The sequence below is a fragment of the Calliphora vicina genome, chromosome 5, assembly GCF_958450345.1.
Source record: "Calliphora vicina chromosome 5, idCalVici1.1, whole genome shotgun sequence".
Lineage (NCBI taxonomy): Eukaryota > Metazoa > Arthropoda > Insecta > Diptera > Calliphoridae > Calliphora > Calliphora vicina.
The window spans coordinates 18,270,921-18,294,091 of NC_088784.1; the positions used below are offsets into that span (position 1 = coordinate 18,270,921).

The window sequence follows — 23,171 nt, forward strand, 5'->3', positions numbered from 1 at the left end:
CCTATAGTCTCGCTTATTGTCTCGTCTATAGTCTAGCCTAAGTCTCGCCTATTGTCTCGTCTATAGTCTAGCCTATAGTCTCGTATATAGTCTCGCCTATTGTCTCGTCTATAGTCCAGCCTATAGTCTCGTATATAGTCTCGACTATTGTCTCGTCTATAGTCTAGCCTATAGTCTCGCCTATTGTCTCGTCTATAGTCTCGCCTATTGTCTCGTCTATATTCTAGCCTATAGTCTCGCCTATTGTCTCGTCTATAGTCTAGCCTATAGTCTCGCCTATTGTCTCGTCTATAGTCTAGCCTATAGTCTCGCCTATTGTCTCGTCTATAGTCTAGCCTATAGTCTCGCCTATTGTCTCGTCTATAGTCTAGCCTATAGTCTCGCCTATTGTCTCGTCTATAGTCTAGCCTATAGTCTCGCCTATTGTCTCGTCTATAGTCTAGCCTATAGTCTCGCCTATTGTCTCGTCTATAGTCTAGCCTATAGTCTCGCCTATTGTCTCGTCTATAGTCTAGCCTATAGTCTCGCCTATTGTCTCGTCTATAGTCTAGCCTATAGTCTCGCCTATTGTCTCGTCTATAGTCTCGCCTATTGTCTCGTCTATAGTCTAGCATATAGTCTCGCCTATTGTCTCGTCTATAGTCTAGCCTATAGTCTCGCCTATTGTCTCGTCTATAGTCTAGCCTATAGTCTCGTCTATAGTCTAGCCTATAGTCTCGCCTATTGTCTCGTCTGTAGTCTAGCCTATAGTCTCGCCTATTGTCTCGTCTATAGTCTAGCCTATAGTCTCGCCTATTGTCTCGTCTATAGTCTAGCCTATAGTCTCGCCTATTGTCTCGTCTATAGTCTAGCCTATAGTCTCGCCTATTGTCTCGTCTATAGTCTAGCCTATAGTCTCGCCTATTGTCTCGTCTATAGTCTAGCCTATAGTCTCGCCTATTGTCTCGTCTATAGTCTAGCCTATAGTCTCGCCTATTGCCTCGTCTATAGTCTAGCCTATAGTCTAGCCTATAGTCTCGCCCATTACAACAATTACTAAATCAAAACTTTATAATTTTTTTTTATTAAAATGTAAACTTTATTCAAAAAATGTAACGCACATGAATTGTATAATTAGAAAAGTTTTTAAATTATCAACATAAAATTACAAATAAAACATGCATTTATATATATAAATACATTTATAAAAAAAACTTTTGTTTAAATAAAAAATTGAATTTGTTTTGTTTTTACAGATTGATTTTTAAAATCATTTGGTCATTAACAAATAAATAAACGAATACACTTTTAAATGTGTAAACTAAAAACATCAAATAAAAAGTAAATCCTTTAAATAATTGAGAAAAATGCTCATAATACTAATTACAATACTTAACGGTGAGTATTTATAGTAATAAAATAAAAATTAATTTGAAATAATACTTTTATCAAGCGTATGTTTGGATAAATGCGAAGATAAACCAGTTAACTGATCGAGAATTTCTATAAAATTAGAAAAAGACAAAAAAAAATAGTTATAATTTTCAATAAGTTGCAAGAATTTTAGCTAAATTTACCACTGATTTGTAAACTGTCTGAATTATTTCTGTATGTACTGTAGATTTGTTCGGTTTCGCCGGATTTTTGTCGCTTAAACAAAGCGGTACGTAAACTTTCCTCTAAAAACAAATGAAATTATATTAGCGGATACTAAAAAGTAAACGTGAGTAAAACATTACTGAAATTAATAAAGAAATTATTAATTTACACATTTACTTACTTCTACGTATACTGGCTCTTTGTGTTTGCGTAGCGGACAACACTTTAGCAGCCGCTACACTTGCTACATTTTGTTGAATTGTTGTGTTTGCCTCTCTACTATTTGAATTGTGGGAATTTGAGGCTTCAGTTTTTATAGTTGCTGGCGTTATGGGTAATTTTGAATAATTCGCCTTTAACGAATCATTTAACAAACGTTGTTGCCTACGATTATCCATGGGTGTATTGTTATTATACAGTATACTACGTATGGAGGGTGATATACCAATAGTGGCAAACATTTTCTGTGAATCACTTATTTCATCGGACATTATAAACACTTGGGATCTATTAACGCCTCCTTTACTGGTTTTATCACCAAGTTCATCAATTAATTTACGTAAAACAGAACGTAAAATTTTAAAACGTTTCAATACCCTTTGTGGTTCCACCTGCATCGTGGTGCACTGCAAAACAGCCTGACATTCCTGCTGCATCAGGTGGAATTTCTTAAACAAATCCAAACGATCACCTTCTTTTTGCAATTCTTTGCTATTAACTGGCAATTGAAAGTGTTCATATAAGAATTCAGCCATTTTTATTACATCCTCCAGCGTTTCTTTCCTATACTCTTTGTCATTTTGATTGATGACTTGTGTTAATTGTTCATAGAAACAGGAAGCAAATGCTTGACTATCGATAATCTCTTGTATGGCTCTTTTAAAGATGGCCACCTCTTCATTGAAATGTTGTTCCAAAAGTTTGGCAAAGATATCTGAAGTACCCTTAGATTGCAGAGATGGTATAATGCAAGAATCTAGAGATTCAAATGAAGCTAAACAGCTGCGTACAATGGTTTTAACTGGGGAAGAATGAAATTAATATTGAAGAAATTTTTCCGCATTTTAAATATAAAAACCTCTCCAGTTTGGACATCAACTTACTTTTTACATTCGGTGCAAATGCTATAGCAAATATACCTATCTGTGTTGTCCTATCCACATTGACATCAAAATCTGCTATCAACTCATCCAATACCGGATCATCGACATCCCCTTCCCGTATTACATTTCTCAATTTATCTATGGAAAACTTATTAAAATCTAAAAAGCAGGTATAAACCAAACGTAAAAGAGCTTCATTAATGTAATCCTCCAAATGATACAGAGCATTTTCTAAAGAAATGGCCTTCAGTTTACGATTACTATCGTTTAGAGGGGCTCCCGGTAACATGCCAGCCGCACACTCTTCCTGAAATGCCATGCATTCACGTAAAACCTTTTGACACAAAGCACTTAAGGCCTTTTTGTCTTGTTTCAAAGCCACATTAGCAAATGCTAAGGTATGACTTAGAATTAAATCTACTAGGGAGCGTATTTTTTGGCTGGCAAACATGGCCTGAGCCTGATTATCTGCTAGATTTATCCTTGTTTGCGAAACATTGGCAAGTGATTCATCCTTGTAGCTGCTGTAGGGCGACAAGAAATCAAAAGCCTTATCCATAAGTTCCACAAAAGATTTTTCTTCGGGTGTTGTAGGTTTCTTGATATCCTGCGCAGACAAGGATTTCAAACTACTACGCAAGCGATCTAAACACCAGTGTATGCGATCTAGGAAATGTTGACGTGAAGCCTTTAAAAATAAAAACAAAAATTATTGAAACAGCAGCATATTTTTATATTTGCCTACAACTTACCGAAATGGCCGCACCTAGTTGTTCCTCCGCCTTTATGGTATTTTCCATGTGTTTGATGCAGGTCACAATTTGGGTTAAACACAAATATATAATCTCCACTTGATCATTTTTGTCATATTTATGTTTCTCCTGCAGCTGCGACAAAAATATGTGCAAATTTTTTGAAAATTTGAGAAATTCTGAACAAAATGTCTAAAAATATGTTGAGTTGTTAGAATAAAGGAACAATAGAAACATAAAAATAAAAATGCTTACATTAAGCCAGGATAATCTGCTATTTTGCATACATGTATAGCCTTTGTTTAATATATTTTTACATTTTATTAATTGCCTTTTTAGATTATCAGAGCATTGATCCATATTTTTATTGAATTCTTATTGCTTAAGTATTTTATTTTTTGATATAAAAGTAAATTATTTCTCAAATGTCGTGTGTTGTGAACTAGCTGTTGCTATTTTTCAAATTGTTGTTTTTAAATCCAGCCATGGTTGCTTAAAAAAGTACTACTTCTTCTTCATATAAAGGTTGCTTAAAAAAGTAGCAGTAGTTGTAAATATCATGTGGAAATGTATAAGAGTGGCAACTCTTGGTATAAAAGGCCGGCTTATTGGTAGATAACCCAACTAACAATATCAAAAGTAAATATGGAATAAGTCAATACACAGTGGTTTAAAAAGTTTTTTTTTAAATAATCCGGTATATCGGGAGATATTGTTACGAAATTTCACATGGTTGGAGCTGAGGTATTTTTGAGTTGATTTACATTTTTTTTAAAATCGACAAAAATCTATTTATGATCCGAATCAGCTGACATTTAAAATATAAATAGTCCTTGAGAAGATTTACCTTACATATGTAGTTTATCTCTTTTAGTTGAAGAGATATTTAGGTTTATTTTTTTTTAATTTTGCACGATAAAATTCTAAATTTTGTTATGATATCTTTGACCGTTAACATTTTACATTAAATCAAATTTTATATTTTTCTTCATGGAAAATCACCATATTATAATTTGTTTAGTTTTAATTAAACATTTCATTTCGTTTCATTTAAATGTCAATCTTCAAGTCCTAAGGTTTTCACCAATACCAAATACTTATATAAAAGTCTTATACTTAATCTTCAGAAGCTCCACAAACTTTGTACCCTTTTAATAGAAAACATAGCAAATTTGAATTTATCTTAGAAATATACAGTTATATTTGGTAAAATGCCATGTTTTTGACAACTGAAATTACGGTATATATTTTTAAAAAATGTTTCCGTTGTATTGTCATTGTTTTTAACCTGCAAAATCGGTATTAAAATCGCTAGGTATGACATTGCATTGCTATCACTAATGGTTACTCGGGTAAATTTTATTTAGCACTAATGCCATTAGTAATGTTAACTTTTTTTATTAAAACCCACTGAAAATACAATATTTTTTATTTGTTTTGAATATTTTTTAACTTGGATTTGCAGATGAAAGTTAATTTTATTTTAAAAACCTTTTAAAAATTGTTAAATTGTCGTTAATTTTTAATTTGTCTTTAAACAAAAATCGCTAGATTTCTCACTAATACCTTAAACGTTTTTCCCCGCTAAACAGTTTTCATAATCGCTGGATTTAACAAGAGAGTAGCTAAATTATCAACACTGAATATCGTCAAAATTGATGATTATTTTTTGGAGGATTTTCATTTTAACATAAAAAATTTTTTTCTTAGAATTTTGCTTTGGAATTAATCATAAAAAAAACAATACAAATGTTTTGCTAAAATCCATAAAATCAAGCTGAAAGTGTAGTGTGTAATTTAATAAACCTCTCCTTAGGAAATAAATTTGTTTAAACACTTTTCTAGCAGTCGTAGCAAAGGAAAAAAGCCACAAAAGAGCAGAAACAAGAAGAAGACAATTATTGAAACGGTGAAGCAGCAGCAGCAGAATGAGTTCGTCAACGACAACCCGCAAAGAAACGGAAAGGACCAAACTAATACAGGAAAAATGTCAAACATTATTAACACAAATGCTAAGAGATGAGGACAACAAATACTGTGTAGATTGTGATGCCAAGGGTGAGTCAATTAAAGTGGACATACGGTTCTGGTACATTTTTTTCTTATTCTTTTTTTTTTTTGATTTTTTGGAAGTCATTTTGTCTTCAAAAGACTTTGTTGTTTGTATGAAAATCGAGCAGGGGGATGGTTGTTGGGGGGGCGTTATGTGCGTGTGCGTTAACCATCACCACCAAGTTAGAGTATGCAATCAGCGGCAGCCAACTATTGCATGAGAAATAATAGATAACAAGTGTTTGCAAAATATTGACAAATACATTTGGTATTATAAATGTACAAATGTATGTATGTACGTGCTAACTAAACACGTTTACAGTATAAACCTTTTTTTCTATTTGTTTTGGATCATTTGCTGATTTGATTTTTTTTTTGTTAACCAATTTACGATCTGCCGTAAAAATTTGATGACGTTTTTTTTTGAGTTTGTTAATTTTTAAGTCAAAACAATCAAATAGGTGCGTCATATACATATGTACATACATGTACTATTGTGGCGAATAAAATTCACTTTTATTTACATTTAACATTTGGTCGTCTGTCCTATTATTGCAAACCAAACATTCCATGTCTTTTGTAATTTATTTGCAAAAGCCCAAAACCATTTCAGTTGTATGTAGACTTGCTTTGGGTATTTTTGTGATAAAAAAAATAAACACTAAATGACAGGCCATGATAGTGTTGTTGTTGTTGTTGCTAACTACAGCCATAAATGATTATTTAAATATTTTAATAGTATGTACTATTTTAAAAAGTTTATCATGCAAACGACGAGTTTGTATTTCTATAAGAGTTTTATCATTTATTTTTATTATCATGGTGTTTTTTTGCTGCTGCTGGTTTTGCTTTCTTTTGTCAGGATATTCAATTTCACAATCAGAAATTTGTTTTATTAAGTTGTTTTTGTTGGAAACTGAAATTTGTGATTTCATTACGCTTCAAATAGCTTGAAAGCCCTAATTCCGCCCCTCAAGTTTTTTTTTTTCGATTTTATAAATTTGTTTAATATTTTGGGAAAATATTAACAAAATTGTTCAAACAGTGCAAACAAAATTTAATTTGCATTGTAGGTATTTTTATTTAATTATTATATCCATATTTATTGTTGACTCACGAGGGTAAATGGAAAATTTATATTAAATGCATAAATGTGTTTGCATGATTGAAATTTAGTATTTTCAATACTAAATTTTAACTTGATTCACATAAACCAATTATTCTTTCTGAAACATTTTCAGATCTTAATGTTGTATCGAATTCTGAAATATCAACAAAGAGTTAACAATCTGTATGAAATTGAGCACGTTCCAATTCTTATAGAAATTGAAAAAATAGCCGACAGCTTAATAACAAAACATATGGCCTTTATTCCAAAAACTGTCAGGGAAAAATTATCAAACTCCATAATAACTAATATTAACAAACAATCAGCATTACATACCCAGCAAAAAGTGTAGTTTAGGCATGGGCTGTAGTGATAACGAAGTGGTTCGACATGCCTGATTTTTACATAAGCGTGTAACTGGAAATCATTTGTTTATGCGAGTATTTAAATAAATGCAAGTTCGATGAACCGACAAGGTTTTTCACTTGTGAAACACATTTATTGTTATATACATTGCGGAAGATATTTTAAAAGATTTTCGAAAAAAAGTAAAATGCTCATTGACATCGTGGAACAGGCTGTTAATAACAAAATTAAACAAAAGTATATTTAATTTCATATTTATTTCTATAAATAAAATCTGTTCCTAAATGATATTTTTAAGTGCTTCAATATTGACGAATTTGTTGGTATTATGATTTAAAAATAGTGTAAAAAAAAAAGTTTTTTTTGATTCGAAAATTTCGAATTTTGTGCCTACAAAGCGTCATATGCCGGAAGATTGACTTACTTCTTTAATTTGCAAAAAAAAGTGCAACTGAAGCACACCGATTGCTCACCAAAGCTTATGGTGAATGTGTTTCATCGGTTTCAACGTGCGAGATATGGTTTGTGTGGTTCTAAAGTTGTGATTTTGACAAGGAAGACAAAGAATCATTACTTGCGATGAAAAATGGATCCATTACGATAAACCGAAGTGTAAGAGATCGTACTTGAAGCCGGAAAACCAAACGAATCGACACCAAAGCAAATATACATGGCCCTAAGTTAATGCTATGTAATTGGTGGTAGCAAAATCGACACCAAAGCATATATACATGGCCCTAAGTTAATGCTATGTAATTGGTGGGAGCAAAAGGGTCTTATCTATTATGAGCTGCTGAAATCTGGCAATTTTTTCGTTAGAAGCGGCCACACATTAAACCTTAATATTCCATCATGACAACGCTCGGTCACATGTTGCAGTACCTGTTAAAAATGGTTTAGAATGAAGTGGTTGAGAAGTTTTGCCTCACCCGCCTTATAGTCCAGACCTTGCCCCCTCCGAATACTATTTGTTTCGATCGATGCAGAACGCTTGCTCTGGGATACGCTTCACTTTTGAAAAGAGCATCCGATATTGGCTTGATTCGTTCTTGGCCTTAAAAGATGAGCAGTTCTTTTGGCTTGGAATCCATATGTTGCCAGAAAGATGGAAGAAGGTCATAGCTAACAATGGCCAATACAAGTGCATACCCCACTGTATAAACAGGAACTGCGAGTCGCGTTGGTGAAATTCTTATTTACAATGCTTGAGGAATCAAAAACAAAAATTCTGGCATAATTACAACAGAACTAGAACCGACAGTAATCTAATTTACAAGCTTTTCTTTTGTAATAAAATAAATATGAAGTATCTAAAGCAATCAACTATCTAAGACCTTCCAGATTGGAGTCTACAATTTCAAAATGTATTAACTTTTCTTGTTGTTGTAGCAGCAGTGATTGCTGAGTTGACTGCCCTTAGCCGAGTGAACTCGGGACATTCCGGTGCGTAGAACCGGCTGTTGTGGGAATCTTGTAAACTTGATTGATTGAAAACAATCACCAGATCCATATTGATTTTTACAGAAAACATTTTTAATTTTAAATATTGTTGATCTACCAAAAACTTCTACATCTCCCGGAAGTTTATCGATAAATATTTGTCGACTTAACCAAACCAGTTTATCAGAAATAACTGTAATTTTCTATATACTGATGACTACAAATCCAATAATTCAAGAACAGTTTTTAATCAAAATGGTGTTCTCATCAAAACGGGATATATACTAGACAACCACTGCTCCAACTTTACAGCGGAAGCTCTTGCAGTTTTCATCGCCTTAGATCATTCTTAACCAAACTCTCACATCAGTAGATTTGCTTCGTATTCTTCACTGGCAACACTTGTAAAATAACTCATTTCGGTTTCACATGTACAAGAAACTCACACATAGACGGTGCCCGCGGGCGTACTGCTGGATACCAATGCCTTAGATTATGCAATTTAAAATACTTCTTATGACTCTCCGTTACTCTGCTTTTACACAGAGCAAGTTTTCTTGCCGCAAGTCAGAGTTTATAGGAGAGAGAGGCAAGAAGAAAGATGAGGGGTACACACTTCCATGTACTGGCAAGTTTGACATACAAAATTGAACACAGACTTGCTGTGTGTAAACAGACGAGCAAGTTTATAAGGGAATCGAAGAGACTTGCTTCAAGTAAACTTGCTGTGTGTAAATACAGACTTAGCTAACCAAATCAATTTTCTTTATATCTCAACCATTTATTTGTTTTGAACCGATTTAAGAGATTCTTTTTTTTAAAACATATAAAATATCGATTTACACCATTTCAAATAACAAAAGCTCTTTATTTTCTCTTCCCCATTTTTAGGACCACGTTGGGCTTCATGGAATTTAGGCGTTTTCCTATGCATACGCTGTGCCGGCATTCATCGTAATCTCGGCGTACACATATCACGTGTAAAATCGGTAAATTTAGATACATGGACACCGGAACAGGTCATATCCCTGCAACAGATGGGCAATTCAAGAGCACGAGCTGTATACGAGGCTCAGTTGCCCGATGGTTTTCGACGTCCACAGACCGATACCGCTCTGGAATCCTTCATACGTGCCAAATATGAGCATAAGAAATACCTGGCTCGTGAATGGGTGCCACCATCGCCACCCAAAGTCGATTGGGCTAAGGAAATCGATGAGGAGCTGGAAAGGCAGAAGCGTAAAAAGAAAGCTGCTCAGGCAAATACAGCTCTGGGTATTGGTGTAATAACGGGCAGCGCCGATAAGAAATCATCAGCGTCCAAGTCGTCACCCCTACCAGCGCCATTGCCCAAACCGAAACCGGGTCAGAGCGGCAGTAGTCCTAAAATTCAACGTATTTCCATTAGTTCTACGGGCGCTGATAGCAATCATAGCAATGATCTGTTGGGCTTAGCCTCGCCAACGAAACCAGTACAGACATCGATGGCTGGGCAGCAGTCATCGAATATTAGTGACTTACAAAATGATACGTTTAGCTGTTTTTTGAGTGCTACTCCGGCTGTGAATGATACTCAACAAATGACCAATAATGCAAACGCCTCGCAGAATTCATTGGCCAAAGAGGAAGAAGACTTTTTCAATCAGGGCTCATTGGTTAGTTCGGGCGACAAAGACAAATCAGGGAAACTAACAAAGGATAGTATACTGGCATTATATGGACAGGCTCCGCCCAATCCCACGCCGGCCATGAATTTCCTACAACAACAGCAGCAGCAGGTCAATCCTCAGACTGCAATGTTTGGTGCCACAGGAGCATTTACCGGCATGGCTCCCGGTGGTTTCATGGGTGCTGGTGGGCCAGCGGCCAATCAGCATCAGCAATTTATGACACCACCCAATTCAGCCAGCATGTATAATGCCCCCGTAATGACCGCCCCGGCCGCCTTTACCGCTCCCGGTATGTCGGCCATGCATATGGGTGGTGGTGGCGCCGCTGCTAACGCGGGTTTTGCCGCCCAATTTCCTATGCAAACTGGTTTTCCACAAACTCAAACAATGGGTGGCATTATGGCGACCGGTCAACCTGCTGGTGCAAATCTCATGCATTCGCATAATCAAAGTCTCATGACTAGTTTAGCTGCAAACCATGCTCCGCTAATGTTTCCCGGCATGGCGCCCACTATGCAAACCCAAACGACCTTTAATCATCATCAGGGTTTGATAGGTGGTTTTCCTATGGGCGCCATGGGTACAAACAGTGCTCAGGCTAATAATGCGGCAACCACAAGTTTACAGCAACAGTTTGGTAATCTTAATATCGGCAATGTATGGCAATAAATTTATAGATTTTTAAACAATTCTACTTATTACGTTTCCAAAATACTTAAGAACTTGCCGTTAAAACGAAAACTATGACTATCTTGAAAGAAATCCTCTACTCCTCCCCTAAAAAATTAAAAAAGAAACAACAAAAATGTTCGCCCCCACCCTGGGAAGGTTGAGTTGTAGTTGAAGAATGTTTTGTTTTTCTTACATTCTTGCACTCGGAAGTATTATTTAACAATTTATTTGCTATATATAAATTATCAATTATATTAAATGGTTTTAATAAAGTTTTCAGGGCTCCCACACTCTACACCTCCTCCTTTCTCATTCTTCTCTTTTAATAATGTAGTACGAAACAATTGTTTATATTATTATTCTCTTTACAATATAAAGGAATATTTATGCATGTTATATTTAATTTTGCTTTCTTAAAAACGAAAACGAAGAAAAAAACAATGTCTCTAACCCCCTACCCCTCTCCAAACTCTTTTTAAACAAAACTTAAGAAACTTAATACATAATCTTGTAAAGGTTTAATTAATTAAATTAAAGATAAACACATAATACAAAATTAAGTAAATTTTTAGCTTATACAAAGGAAATAAGAAAAGAGCGTTCTTCTATCTATCACTCTTTAAAAAAAATTATTATTAAAAAAAAAATACAAAAATCTTGAAATAATTTCTTAATGAAATGGTAAAAAAAAAATAATTTGTTTTGATTTTTTAAACAAGATTATATTAATAATTATAAAAAAATGTATAAGAAAAATTAATATATTAGTTATAAAATAAAAATATTAAAAAATATACAAAAAGATGTATTGCATTCCAGTGTTTTATCACTTATCTAGATAGGGAATTAAGAAACAGATTAAATATTAGAGTTTACGTTAAAAATTTGAAGAGAAGGGAAGGTTTGTGAGTCTCCAGAAGGGTTGATATATGAACTATGTATTTGGTATAATTGGAAACAAGAAGTGAAAAATCGGGTATTTTGTGGGCCGATATTCTCGTTTTTAAATAGCCGGTATATTGAAGTATCAATCATGTATGAAAGTTATTTGGAGTCTTAGGAAAGTTGATTTCACGATTTTTCGTGAAGAATTTTAAATTCGAACGAGTTAGCAAAGTCGAAATTTATATTAATCCTATAAGAGAAATAATGTGCAATTTCAATTAACAAATTTAACGTATTTTTAATCATTAATAAATTTAACGTATTTTCAAACGTCTGGCACAAGGCGAATTTATTATAGTAAATTCGCTTTGGTCTGGCACTCTTTCACACAGCTGTTTGACAATTGCAACATCTTTATTCATCCCCCTCTCTTTTTACCTATTTTTTTATCTTCTTCTTCTCTTTTGTGTTGTTTTATACACACACAATTTATATATATATTTTTTTGTGATTAATGACGATTTTATAGGTAAGTTAATAAATAATTCAAAATACTAACGTGTCCTTTTATTTAAAAACAATGCATACCACTGTTTTTTAGAAAAAGCCCAACAAATTTACTCGATAGTGAAATATTTAGAAAAAACAACGTAACAAAATGAGCGAAAAAGAGGAAAATAAAGCAAATGATAAAGAAACTACAGAAGCAACAACTTCGTCGTCATCATCATCACCTAAAACGATAACAACAACACCACCACCTGCAGCAGAAACAACACCAACAAAACCAACAGATGTGGCCAAAGATATGCAGCCCAGAGAAATTTCCACCAAGGAGGCCTACTTTGCCAGTCTAAATGAATGGGTAAAACATGCCAATATCTCACAAAATGCCATGGCCATGTTTCCTTGGTATTTTATGACTTCCTACCCCCAATTGTTCTCACAGCCAGCACCGGGTAGTTTCATGCCCGTCATGGGTTTACAAATGCCCGCGGCTGCAACACAAAACAATCCAGCACCCTTGAATGCCAACAATTTGAATGGACCTCTTAATGGTGGCATTGCTGGTCCTCATGGTTTTGTCCGTTTTCGCTTAAGACCCATACAAGATCAGCTGCAGGAGGAAATTATTCATCACAATGGCGGCTATGAGTATGTGGTGGCAGCATTTTGGAAAAGAGCTGTGGCCGAGGTAATTGATATGATTATAATGCTATTTTTGAAAATCGTGGTCATCTTTGTGGTGACCAATGTTTTCGGCTACAATCTAATGATGGACATGGATAAAGATGTTTTGAACAAGGCCATGGATAATGAAGATTTTGCTGGTGCCCTGCTCTACTCTATGGACTTTTTAGCTTTCTCATCCGATCTGTTAGCCTTTGAAGTGGCCACGAAATTATTTGTATGTCTGTATGAGGCCGTCATGACGACATTTTTCAATGGCGCCTCGGTGGGCAAACATATTATGGGCTTGAGTATTAAGTATGTTGAGGCCATGGTTACATTACCCAACAATGGCGTACCAGCAGCTCAGCCATTACCTGCAATGCGTTTGGGCTTCCAGGCGGCGGCTAGGGTACAAGTACGTGCTCTGCTCTTGCCCGCTGAAACGCCAAATTTTAAAAGATCCTTTGTACGGGCCGTATCTAAAAATATGATTTTAAGTCTATTGTTTCCCATGTTTTTCCTAATGATTTTCTTCCAACATAATCGTACGGCTTACGATATAATGACCAAAACTATTGTAGTGGAAACATCTAGTCAACCGTTGGTCTTAAGAAGACCTCCCCAACCGCTACGACAACGACGTCAGCAGTAACAGTAACATATTGCAATTGGTTTTAAGTTAAGATTGTTAATTGTTATGGTCAAAAGAAATATTAAAATTAAACCTTTAATCTTTTATTTTAAATATTTTTAGTTCCCTTGCCATAATCATGTTTTCTTTTTGTTTATCTTTTAACAAAGAAATAATTTTTCATTTGCAAGAACTAAAGAATGGGGTTTTTGAACATTATTTATCTTAAAGTGTATGTATAATAATTTAGTGAAGAAAACGTAATAAATGTAAAAATATTAAAAAAATAAATTTACTTAATTGTGGTCTATTTTTTATACTGGAGGACTATTTTGTATTCCATTAGAATACCAAAAAATAGCTGGAATAAAGCAATAAGCCTTCAAAACCCGAATTTTCCATTTAATAAAAACAGATTTTTAATTTTCCTTTTCATCTTTTTAATCGTTCCTCGTTTTATTAATAAAACAACCAATATCTCTACTTAACCTGAACATTTTTCAAAGTCTGGGCCACTACATTGCCCTTGCCGGGTACATGTAAAACAGCACCCTTAAAACACGCCACCAAAGCATCATTTGTTTTCAAGTCGGGTGCACAAGTCTCGAAGATTTTCTTTTTGGGGTTCATTTGGGCATCGGGTTGTCTGGGATAGCCCTCGCAGTGTACTAGATCTCCGGGTACGGAACCTTCAGGCGGACTTAAAACTTCAACTTTTTCGGGAGTGGAGGCACACATGACCATGGCCTCTGAGGTGATACCACGCATTTTGGCAGGCTTAAGATTACACATGACCACAACCATACGATTTTGCATCTCTTCGATGGGTACAAATTTCACAAGGCCAGAAACAACGGTGCGCGGTTGTGCCTCACCACAATCGATCTTTTCCAAATACAAACTGTCGGCATCAGGATGACGCCCCACCTCAACTATCTTACCAACACGCAAATCTAAACGACTGACATCCACGGGTAATTCGGCAGCGGCTTCTTTGTTGTCAGCAGCAGCGGGTTTTTCTTTTTTGGGTTTCTTTTCTTTGTTGGGTTTCTGCTTAGTATCTTGTTTAGCTTCAGTGGGTTGTGCAGCAACTTCAGCCACAGGTGCTGCTGCTGTTGCCTTGGCATCAGTACATAAGTTACGTGCTCCGGGCACTGTTATTTGTTTTTTGCCATTCTTTATTTCCAAAGCTATTAGCTGGGCTTTAGCCAACTCTACTTGTTTCTGTAGCTGGGCATTTTCAGCAATTAGTTCACGCTTTTTGCGGCTTATAAGTTCTCCACGTATGGCTGTTAACTGAAAGGAGGAATAATGCAAACTTTTAGCATTTGTTTTCACATTCTAACCCAACTTTTTGTTGTTTTATCTTCGCCCTCTTTTATTGGGTAACTTACTTCGCTCTTGAGGGATTCTATGATCTCTTGACTGCGTTTATTATTTTCCACAACCTGTTCCAAGGACACCATTTTATTGTGCGGATTTTTTAAAAATTTAGAAAAGTTTGAACGCAATAATGTTCCACCGGTGGCAAAAATACGATTCATGGGGAAAATCAAAGAGAAGTTGGAGACACGGAGAGTATAATTCTGTTAAAGCTGCCAGACTTTGTGTGTGTGATTATTTACCAGATTTTAGCGGATTTTATTAGTATTAGGAATTAAAATCTTGTTTTTTGACCCCTTTCACACTAGGCAATTTAGTTGCGTAAGTCTCTTGTGTTTGTATATACCAGAGGTAATGTCGGGTTGAGGAGAAGATAATTTTGCATGCTTTTTTGTTGTTGGGCAAGAGACTTGAGCAACTAAATTGCCTAGTGTGAAAGGGGTCTTTCTAAAAAAAAAATTCTGACCCAAAAACATTACCCTATGTCTATTATGATTGTATAGTTGAAATAAAAATTCGAACTTTCAACTTTTTAAAGTGTTCGAATATTCGAAATTAGCAATTTATGAAAAGTTCACTTCTTCGATTTCTAATAGGTCGGGTTTTCAAACTTTCGAATTTATAAAATTTTTAAAAGTCGACTTTTCGACTTCAGCTATTTATGAAAGTCGACTTGTTTCGATTTTTAGACTATTTTGACTTATCATCATATTTTAATGTAAATCAAAAATATATGTTTTCTAAATACATTAGAACTTTTCCATTGCTAACTTTTCGACCTTTCGACTTTTTCGATTTCTAAAAGGTCGACTTTTCGACATTATTAAATTTTTGAATAATCGAATTCAAATTATTGATGAGTAAAATAATTTTATAAAAATGTTTACAACAATATTTAAAAATAAAAAATCGATCTTACGACTTTTATTGACTATTGGTCATTTTTAGTTAATCGACTTTTTGGGATAACGTTATCGATTGTTCGACTTTTTTCCGAAAATAGTGTAAAAAATATCGAGACATCTGATTTGTTGACATCTTGCACAATTTATTATCTCAATTTTTTACCATTAATATTATTTGTGATAGAATTTTTTTATAGAACAGAGTTAAAATTTTTGGTTTTGAAAATTCAATATAATGGATATAAGGAAAAAGTTAAAATATTCGAAAAGTCGAAAAATATATCGAAGAGACGACTTTTCTTTCTACTATAGAACCCTACATAACAAGAAGAAGGTGTCATCATCTTACAGTGATTGAGGAAATAACCATTTTGTACTTGATTATTTTGTGTGTGTATTTACTAGTTTGTGGAGCGGGCAAGAGAGTGATTGACTTTTACAGAAGTTGGAAAAATTTTTCATTTTGGGTGTGTATTTTTTTTTGTATTTGGCATAGAGAAAAATTAAGAAAATTCATTAAATAATTAACAAAATTGCATACAAAACTAACAGCTTGTCATCTTTATCGTAGACTAAAGAAGGTAAAATTAACAAAACTATTGTAAATTAATAAATGTTTGTGTGATGAAAATGAAAAGAACGACAAAAAAAAAATTGTAAAATGTTTGTGTGGTGAAATTGTAAAGAAAAAAAAAAAACTAAGTACCTTCTAAAAATAGAATTAATACCCTTTTTGCTAATAATTAATGTAGATATTTGCATAAAATTGTTATAATTTTCATTTTTTTTTATAAAATTTCTAGAAGTTTTTCACTTTGGTTTTTTGACAAGAAAAAAGTATGAGTGTGTTTTTTATACTCACCACCAAGAGGATGGAAGGTATATTGATTTTGTCCTTCCGTTTGTAACACATCGTAATGTTTGTCGCAGATTCTCAGTCGGGGTCCTCATAAGATTTTAAGACGATATAGCTATGTCCGTCCGTCTGGCTGTCTGTTGAAAACAAGATAGGGTCCAAAATTCTGTCGATAAGGTGTGTTGATTGAAGATGAAAATAGTCAATATCGGTCCATGTCCCCCTGGAATACTCTTTGAGCAGTCTTAAATAGGTTGATTGTGCCGCAATCCTAACAATTGTATACAAATTAATTCTAGGTACTCTGAATGTATACTGCAAAGTATGGTGAAAATCGGACATTTGTCCCTAGTCCCCATATAATCTCCCCCTCAGAAAATGACTTGAACATTCATAATTGTCTTATAATATGTAATTAATATCATGATTAGGTTTAATATGAACATAAATCTATAAATCCATATTGATGTTGGGTATACAAGATTCGGCATAGGCCGAATATAACACTCTTGCTTGTTATTTGTTTTATTTAAAAAACCCCCTACTCCCATGATGTCTTGCTCATATACTTTGTGTGTGTTTTTGCATTTGATTTTTGCTTTATTAATTCTATTGCTTTTGCATTGTATTTGCCACTCCCTTAAAAAGTTGTTAAAAAGATGTGCCCCCTTTGAATCATTCCTCAAGGGGATTAATATAGTGCTATAGGGGGGCACAGGGTATCTAACTAAGCCTTCATCGATTTGTTAATTTCTTTTTTAGGCCACAACACATTTCATTATTTTCTAAATTGTAGCATTTGAAATTGAAATGTTTTAAAGCAAAATTGTTTCTATATTATTATAATTGTTAATGTGTGGGTATAAATACATTTCCTTTGTAATATAAAACATATCAAACCTGTTAAACTTGCCAGGATATATAGTAGTACATATTGTTTTTTAGATTTGTAAGAAATTGTTATAGTTTTGTGGTTATTTTTAGCTGGCGTAAGCATTTACGTACATATGAAAATTTGTAGATAAATTTTAATATTTAGTTCATGTGTGTACTTGTATTATCGTATCAGTCTGACCTTAAAGTATATTGTTGCATACATCACCCTTTAACGCCATCTGGGTTAAGTTTGCCAGCATTTTGATGGCATTGCTGTAGAGAGGGTAGCAGGGAAAATAGTTTGGTTGTTCTTTTCTTTATGTCTTCCGGAAATACATACTATATACCTACATGTGTTGATATTAAACTAGATAGTTTGTGTTTTGTTTTATTTTTTATTTAAACAATTCAATTAATTCAATAATGGGGTGTGAGGTACAGTGTAGTGCAACATGTACTTAAATTATTTGTGGTAAAAAATCATACAGGAAGGAAACAAAATTTATCGACAGGGAAATGGACTGTTTAAACTCCCTTTTGGATAGCCTTCATTCTTATGTAGCTACTGTCAGAGTAGGGTTGGATAATGTGGGTGATCCTTGGATGAAATTCAGTGATGTTGTTCTCGCTAGTTCTTTATGTGATCTTTGTTATTCAGCGTTTCAGTCTAATCGGTTTGATTTGATTTGGGGGGCATATACTCTCCTGTTCTGTAAATTGTAATCGAGTAACGATTTCATTATTAATAGAATTCACTATTTTGATGTTCTGTAAATCAGATCCACATCATTTACTCGTTTTACTTTCAATGTACAAAATCTTGATATTTGCAGAGCATACATTTTTTGACTATTCGTTTTTAAAAATCAATCGTTTAACAGAAGCTAGGGAAAGGAGAATATACTTTACAAGGCGTTTTGGTAAATTGGAAACTGCTGGTTTTTGGAAGATTATTAGGGGTTCAGGATACATTGGTGTTGATGTCAGTATCATCTTTTGGCATTTGATTCTAATACTTTGCGTGCTATGATTTTCCTGTTCCTAACAATTTTTATTTGGATCATTTTCATGGATTAGTAGGATAGAACTGGACAAGGTTAAATCCAAGTCTTTTTGAGAGTGACATAAACTGAGAAAAAAAAATTAATTTTAGCAAAGAAATAAATACAAATTCATAAGAAATGTTCAAAATTTAAAATTTTTTGTAAGTTCGAAAAATAAATCGCTTAAAAACTTAGAAAGAGCCATTAAACTATGTTTTATATTATCACTTAAAAAATTGATTTTTCACTTTTCGAATTTTCCAAAATCTCAGAAATGAATAAAAAAATCTATTTTTAGCAAAGAAATACTTAGAAATTCATAAGAAATGTACGAAATTTTAATTTTTTTTGGAGGTTCGAAAAATGTAACTCTCTTAAAAACATATAAACCCCAATTTTCTCAATATCTGGTTATTTTTTATCGAGACGATAAACTAACGGTTCTCATACAAAAAAAAATGTTAATTAGAGGTTTATCGATAACCAGATATTGAGAAAATGGGGGAAAGAGTCATTAAACTATGTTTTCTAAGCATTTTTATCACTTAAAAGTCGATTTTTCATTATTCGAACATATGTATGTTCGAATTTTCGAAAATCTCAGAAATGTGTAAAAAATCTATTTTTAGCAAAAAATAAATACTTAAGAATTCTTAAGAAATGTTCGAAATTTTTTTTTTCGATGTTCGAAAAATGTAACTCGCTTAAAAACTTAGAGATTAAACATTGTTGTTCATGTATTTACCACTTAAAAAATAGATTTTTCACTTTTCGAACTTATGTTAGAATTTTCGAAAATCTCAGAAATGAGTAAAAAAATAAATTTTTAGCAAAGAAATACTTACGAATTATTAAGAAATGTTCGAAATTTAAAATTTTTTTAGCAAGTTCGAAAAATGCTTCGCTTAAAAACTTAAAAAGAGCCATTAGATTATATTTTTTAACAATTTTATCGCTTAAAAAATTGATCTTTCACTTTTGAATTTTATGTTCTAATTTTCGAAAATCTCAGAAATGAGTAAAAAATCTATTTTTATAAAAGCAATATAAATTTAGCAAAAAATACTTAAGAAAAGTTAAATTTTTTTGTAACTAGCTTAAAAACTTAAAAAAATACATTAAACATTGTTGTTTATGTATTTACCACTTGAAAACTTTATTTTTCACTTTTCGAAATTATGTTCTAATTTTCGAAAATTTTAGAAATGAGTAAAAATCTATTTTTATAAAAGCAATATAAATTTAGCAAAAAATACTAAAGAATTCTTAAGAAATGTTCAAAATTAAATTTTTTTTTCGAATTTCGAAAAATGTAACTCGCTTAAAAATTTAGAAAAAGATATTAAACATTGTTGTCTATGTATTTACCACTTGAAAAATTTATTTTTCACTGTTCGAACTTATGTTCGAATTTTCGAAATTAAGTTCGAATTTTCGAAAATCTTAGAAATGAGTAAAAAAAAATATATTTTTAGCAAAGGAATATGAATTTAGCAAAGAAATACTTAAAAATTCATAAGAAATCTTCGAAATTTAAAATTTTTTGCAAGTTCGAAAAATGCAACTCGCTTAAAAACTTAAAAAGAGCCATTAGATTATATTTTTTAACAATTTTATCGCTTAAAAAATTGATCTTTCACTTTTGAACTTATGTTCTAATTTTCGAAAATCTCAGAAATGAGTAAAAAATCGATTTTTATAAAAGCAATATAAATTTAGCAAAAAATACTTAAGAAATGTTCGAAATTAATTTTTTTTTCGAATTTCGAAAAATGTTTTAAACATTGTTGTCTATGTATTTACCACTTGAAAAATTTATTTTTCACTTTTCGAACTTATGTTCGAATTTTCGAAATTAAGTTCGAATTTTCGAAAATCTTAGAAATGAGTAAAAAAAATATATTTTTAGCAAAGCAATATGAATTTAGCAAAGAAATACTTAAAAATTCATAAGAAATATTCGAAATTTAAAATTTTTTGCAAGTTCGAAAAAAGCAACTCGCTTAAAAACTTAAAAAGAGCCATTATATTTAGAGCCATTAGATTATATTTTTTTTATCGCTTAAAAAATTGATCTTTTACTTTTGGAACTTATGTTCGAATTTTCGAAAATCTCTGAAATGATTTAAAAAAAATTTCTTTTTTCTAATTCTGTTATACCCCCAAACTGACAAATATAGCTCTGCTGTTAAATTATGTTTAAAACAAATAAAATTTTAAAAATTCTTTAAATATTCCTTAAATTTGTTAAAACTTTTTCCTTGGTTTTTATTTAAGTTAATTGCTTTTTGTATATTAAATAGCTTTATTAATATGTATGTAGTCTTATTAACTTATGTACTAAATAAACTCTTATATTTTAATTATATTTTTTGTTTTTTATGGTTTCCTTTATGCTGTTTTTATGTACATAACATTACTTATGTATGTATAGTAGTTAATTAATATTTAATGTACAAACGTATATAAATTTTGTGTTATGTGTCTCTGTGTTTATTAATATTGTATGTATATTAAATCCCCAAGATATTTTAATTATATTATCTCTTGATTTTATATCTTTTTTCTTTTTTTTTTTCTACTCCCAAAACAAAAATTTTTTTACAGCTTTTTTCAAATCCAAATAAAAATCATATATAAAAGAGACACATTTTATTACAACGCTTAATTTTGCACTCAAAATATCATTTCTAACCAAAACACCAACCACCATCCTACTACCCACAACATATTTACAGTAGATTTTTATAACCAAACAAAAATTTATTAAAAAAAAAAACCGATAAACTCATCTCTGCTCTTTGCTTTATATATTAATTACTACAACAACATCAACAACAAATTCTTCACCATAGGACTATCAGAGACAGCAGTTATGGACGTTATGTCTTCTTCATTGCAACAGCAACGTATTATTGTCGAACAATTGAGACGTGAAGCTTCGGTCGATCGCCAGCCCGTTTCGGAATCGTGTGCCGCCATGATGCGTTACATATCGCAACATGAACAGGAGGATTATCTCTTGACTGGCTTCTCCAGTCAAAAGGTAAATCCTTTCCGTGAGAAATCTTCTTGCAGCGTACTTTAAATAAACAAACTTACAAGTATTGAAATGAAGATGAAGAAACGCAGGTGCAGGCAAATGATGATGATGATGATGATGTTGATGATAATGGCGGGGAATTTTAAAACGAATATGGAAGGATAAAATAAAGCAGTGTTGTAGATGGCTTATGATGTAAAGGATTTTTAATAATTTACATTATTTTCAAAGTAGAAATCACCACCTAAAAAATACAACTAAACTACAAGATCATTTTACACACGATTACTAAGGCAACAAACAAATATTTGAAAAACATTAAAATTCAATAAAAAATTTAGTTTTGTACCACAATAAATACAAACCAAAAAACAAAACCCAACAATTCTTAATCTACTTTACTTAATACTTCAGAATTCTTTACATAAAAACAGTGTGTATTTGCTATATAAGTAATAATAGCATTAACCAGACAACAGCAGAAAAAAATGGATACATTTATAACCCAACAATGATTAATAATTCCAAGGAACCTTAACAGAAAATAAATTAACAACCAAGCTATTAATCATTACTACATATATATATATCTTTCAATATATATCGTATTTAAAATAAACCAAGAAAATAAATTAAATAAAGAAATAACTATTTATAAATTATATCTCTATATATATATATATACAAAAGATGAACAACAGCAACTATTATTATATATATATACAAAAATATCAAGAATATAACAATAACAACAACAATATATATCATATATAAGATCTAGTTATTTACTTACATATATATATATTAAACCAAATAATAGTTTAATAATAACATGCAATTAGAGATGGTCATTTAAAAGCCAATACATTTAAATTTAAATAAAGAAATAAATTAAAAAACCATAAATAATTATAATAATATTTGCCTTAAAATAGGGAAAAGAAAGATAAGATATACATATTAATAAACTCTCTGATGTTTAAGCCTTTAATTCAAAAAAAAAAAAATAATATTGAAAAAGGAGCACTTTGAATTGAAAGAACATCATAAAATAAACCTTGTTTTTTTATTTAAATTAGTTACTAAAATCCTTGATATTGACCTTAAATTATTAATTTTTTTGTAAAAAGAAAATTATTATGGAAATTAGAAAAATGTGAATTTCGAAATTTTTATTCGATACTTAAAATTCTTACACTAACTTGTAGCAGAATTGAAAATTTTCTACAAAAATATACAATTTAGATTCTATAATAAGATTTCGAAGTTTTCAATTCGTTAATGAACTCTTATATTTGTATTTTTGTATGCAAAATTTGAATATTGTATTGAAAATTTTAAATTTTTAATTATTAAATTTCCCTGTAAAGAATTTCTATATGGGGAATTTTTTAAATTTTCATTTCAAATTGAGAATTTTCTTTCGAAGTTTATAATTTTCATTTTGGTATTGGAAATTTTTATGCGAAATTAAAGATTCTATACAAAATATCGAATCAAAACTGTTTAATACCATTTAAAATTTAGAATTTATATTAATCCTTTTTAGGAATTCAAAAATTTCAAACGAAATTGAGGATTTTTATTAAAAATTGAGAAAATCTATTTTATAAAATTTGATCAAATTTAAGATTC

At 31.8% G+C, this 23,171-nt stretch overlaps 5 protein-coding genes across 7 annotated transcripts; 3 read left to right on the forward strand and 2 right to left on the reverse strand.

Annotated features, from left to right (window-relative positions):
• Window positions 1-1,178: 1,178 nt before the first annotated feature.
• Window positions 1,179-3,835, reverse strand: Spt (Spitting Image). The gene is made up of 6 exons (XM_065512069.1): window positions 3,689-3,835; window positions 3,434-3,625; window positions 2,682-3,369; window positions 1,760-2,599; window positions 1,557-1,658; window positions 1,179-1,482 (listed from the first exon to the last, which is right to left on the reverse strand). The coding sequence occupies exons 1-6, from the start codon at window positions 3,791-3,793 to the stop codon at window positions 1,406-1,408; spliced, it is 2,004 nt and encodes a 667-aa protein (XP_065368141.1). The 5' UTR covers window positions 3,794-3,835; the 3' UTR covers window positions 1,179-1,405.
• A 1,237-nt stretch (window positions 3,836-5,072) lies between these two features.
• Window positions 5,073-11,543, forward strand: LOC135959653 (stromal membrane-associated protein 2). Its single transcript, XM_065510652.1, has 2 exons — window positions 5,073-5,491; window positions 9,291-11,543. The coding sequence occupies exons 1-2, from the start codon at window positions 5,362-5,364 to the stop codon at window positions 10,736-10,738; spliced, it is 1,578 nt and encodes a 525-aa protein (XP_065366724.1). The 5' UTR covers window positions 5,073-5,361; the 3' UTR covers window positions 10,739-11,543.
• Window positions 11,544-12,210: 667 nt separating this feature from the next.
• On the forward strand, window positions 12,211-13,721 carry LOC135959684 (protein FAM8A1). Its single transcript, XM_065510692.1, has one exon. The coding sequence runs from the start codon at window positions 12,285-12,287 to the stop codon at window positions 13,449-13,451; it is 1,167 nt and encodes a 388-aa protein (XP_065366764.1). The 5' UTR covers window positions 12,211-12,284; the 3' UTR covers window positions 13,452-13,721.
• Window positions 13,722-13,846: 125 nt separating this feature from the next.
• AIMP1 (aaRS-interacting multifunctional protein 1) lies at window positions 13,847-15,013 on the reverse strand. The gene is made up of 2 exons (XM_065510693.1): window positions 14,825-15,013; window positions 13,847-14,726 (listed from the first exon to the last, which is right to left on the reverse strand). Exons 1-2 carry the CDS (start codon window positions 14,972-14,974, stop codon window positions 13,911-13,913), a joined length of 966 nt encoding a protein of 321 aa, XP_065366765.1. The 5' UTR covers window positions 14,975-15,013; the 3' UTR covers window positions 13,847-13,910.
• Window positions 15,014-16,056: 1,043 nt separating this feature from the next.
• Window positions 16,057-22,592, forward strand: LOC135961690 (guanine nucleotide-binding protein subunit gamma-1). 3 transcript variants are annotated; one of them, XM_065513228.1, is made up of 2 exons: window positions 16,057-16,185; window positions 21,349-22,592. In XM_065513228.1, the coding sequence occupies exon 2, from the start codon at window positions 21,369-21,371 to the stop codon at window positions 21,579-21,581; it is 213 nt and encodes a 70-aa protein (XP_065369300.1). In that variant the 5' UTR covers window positions 16,057-16,185; window positions 21,349-21,368; the 3' UTR covers window positions 21,582-22,592. The 3 variants fall into 3 exon arrangements, with proteins under 3 accessions (XP_065369300.1, XP_065369302.1, XP_065369301.1); XM_065513230.1 differs by having other exon boundaries at window positions 16,145-16,299; XM_065513229.1 differs by having other exon boundaries at window positions 16,172-16,299; window positions 21,101-22,592.
• Window positions 22,593-23,171: the final 579 nt, after the last annotated feature.

What these genes read in the sequence shown, in the direction of transcription:
- Spt (XM_065512069.1), bottom strand. Translation starts at nt 3,793, where the DNA reads ATGGATCAATGCTCTGATAATCTAAAAAGGCAATTAATAAAATGTAAA. An exon ending in AAGAGCCAGTATACGTAGAA is followed by an intron (nt 1,659 to 1,759) that starts GTAAGTAAATGT and finishes ATTTGTTTTTAG; the next exon opens with AGGAAAGTTTACGTACCGCT. An exon ending in AGACAGTTTACAAATCAGTG is followed by an intron (nt 1,483 to 1,556) that starts GTAAATTTAGCT and finishes CTAATTTTATAG; the next exon opens with AAATTCTCGATCAGTTAACT.
- LOC135959653 (XM_065510652.1), top strand. Translation starts at nt 5,362, where the DNA reads ATGAGTTCGTCAACGACAACCCGCAAAGAAACGGAAAGGACCAAACTA. An exon ending in TGTAGATTGTGATGCCAAGG is followed by an intron (nt 5,492 to 9,290) that starts GTGAGTCAATTA and finishes CCCCATTTTTAG; the next exon opens with GACCACGTTGGGCTTCATGG.
- LOC135959684 (XM_065510692.1), top strand. Translation starts at nt 12,285, where the DNA reads ATGAGCGAAAAAGAGGAAAATAAAGCAAATGATAAAGAAACTACAGAA.
- AIMP1 (XM_065510693.1), bottom strand. Translation starts at nt 14,974, where the DNA reads ATGAATCGTATTTTTGCCACCGGTGGAACATTATTGCGTTCAAACTTT. An exon ending in TAGAATCCCTCAAGAGCGAA is followed by an intron (nt 14,727 to 14,824) that starts GTAAGTTACCCA and finishes TCCTCCTTTCAG; the next exon opens with TTAACAGCCATACGTGGAGA.
- LOC135961690 (XM_065513228.1), top strand. Translation starts at nt 21,369, where the DNA reads ATGGACGTTATGTCTTCTTCATTGCAACAGCAACGTATTATTGTCGAA.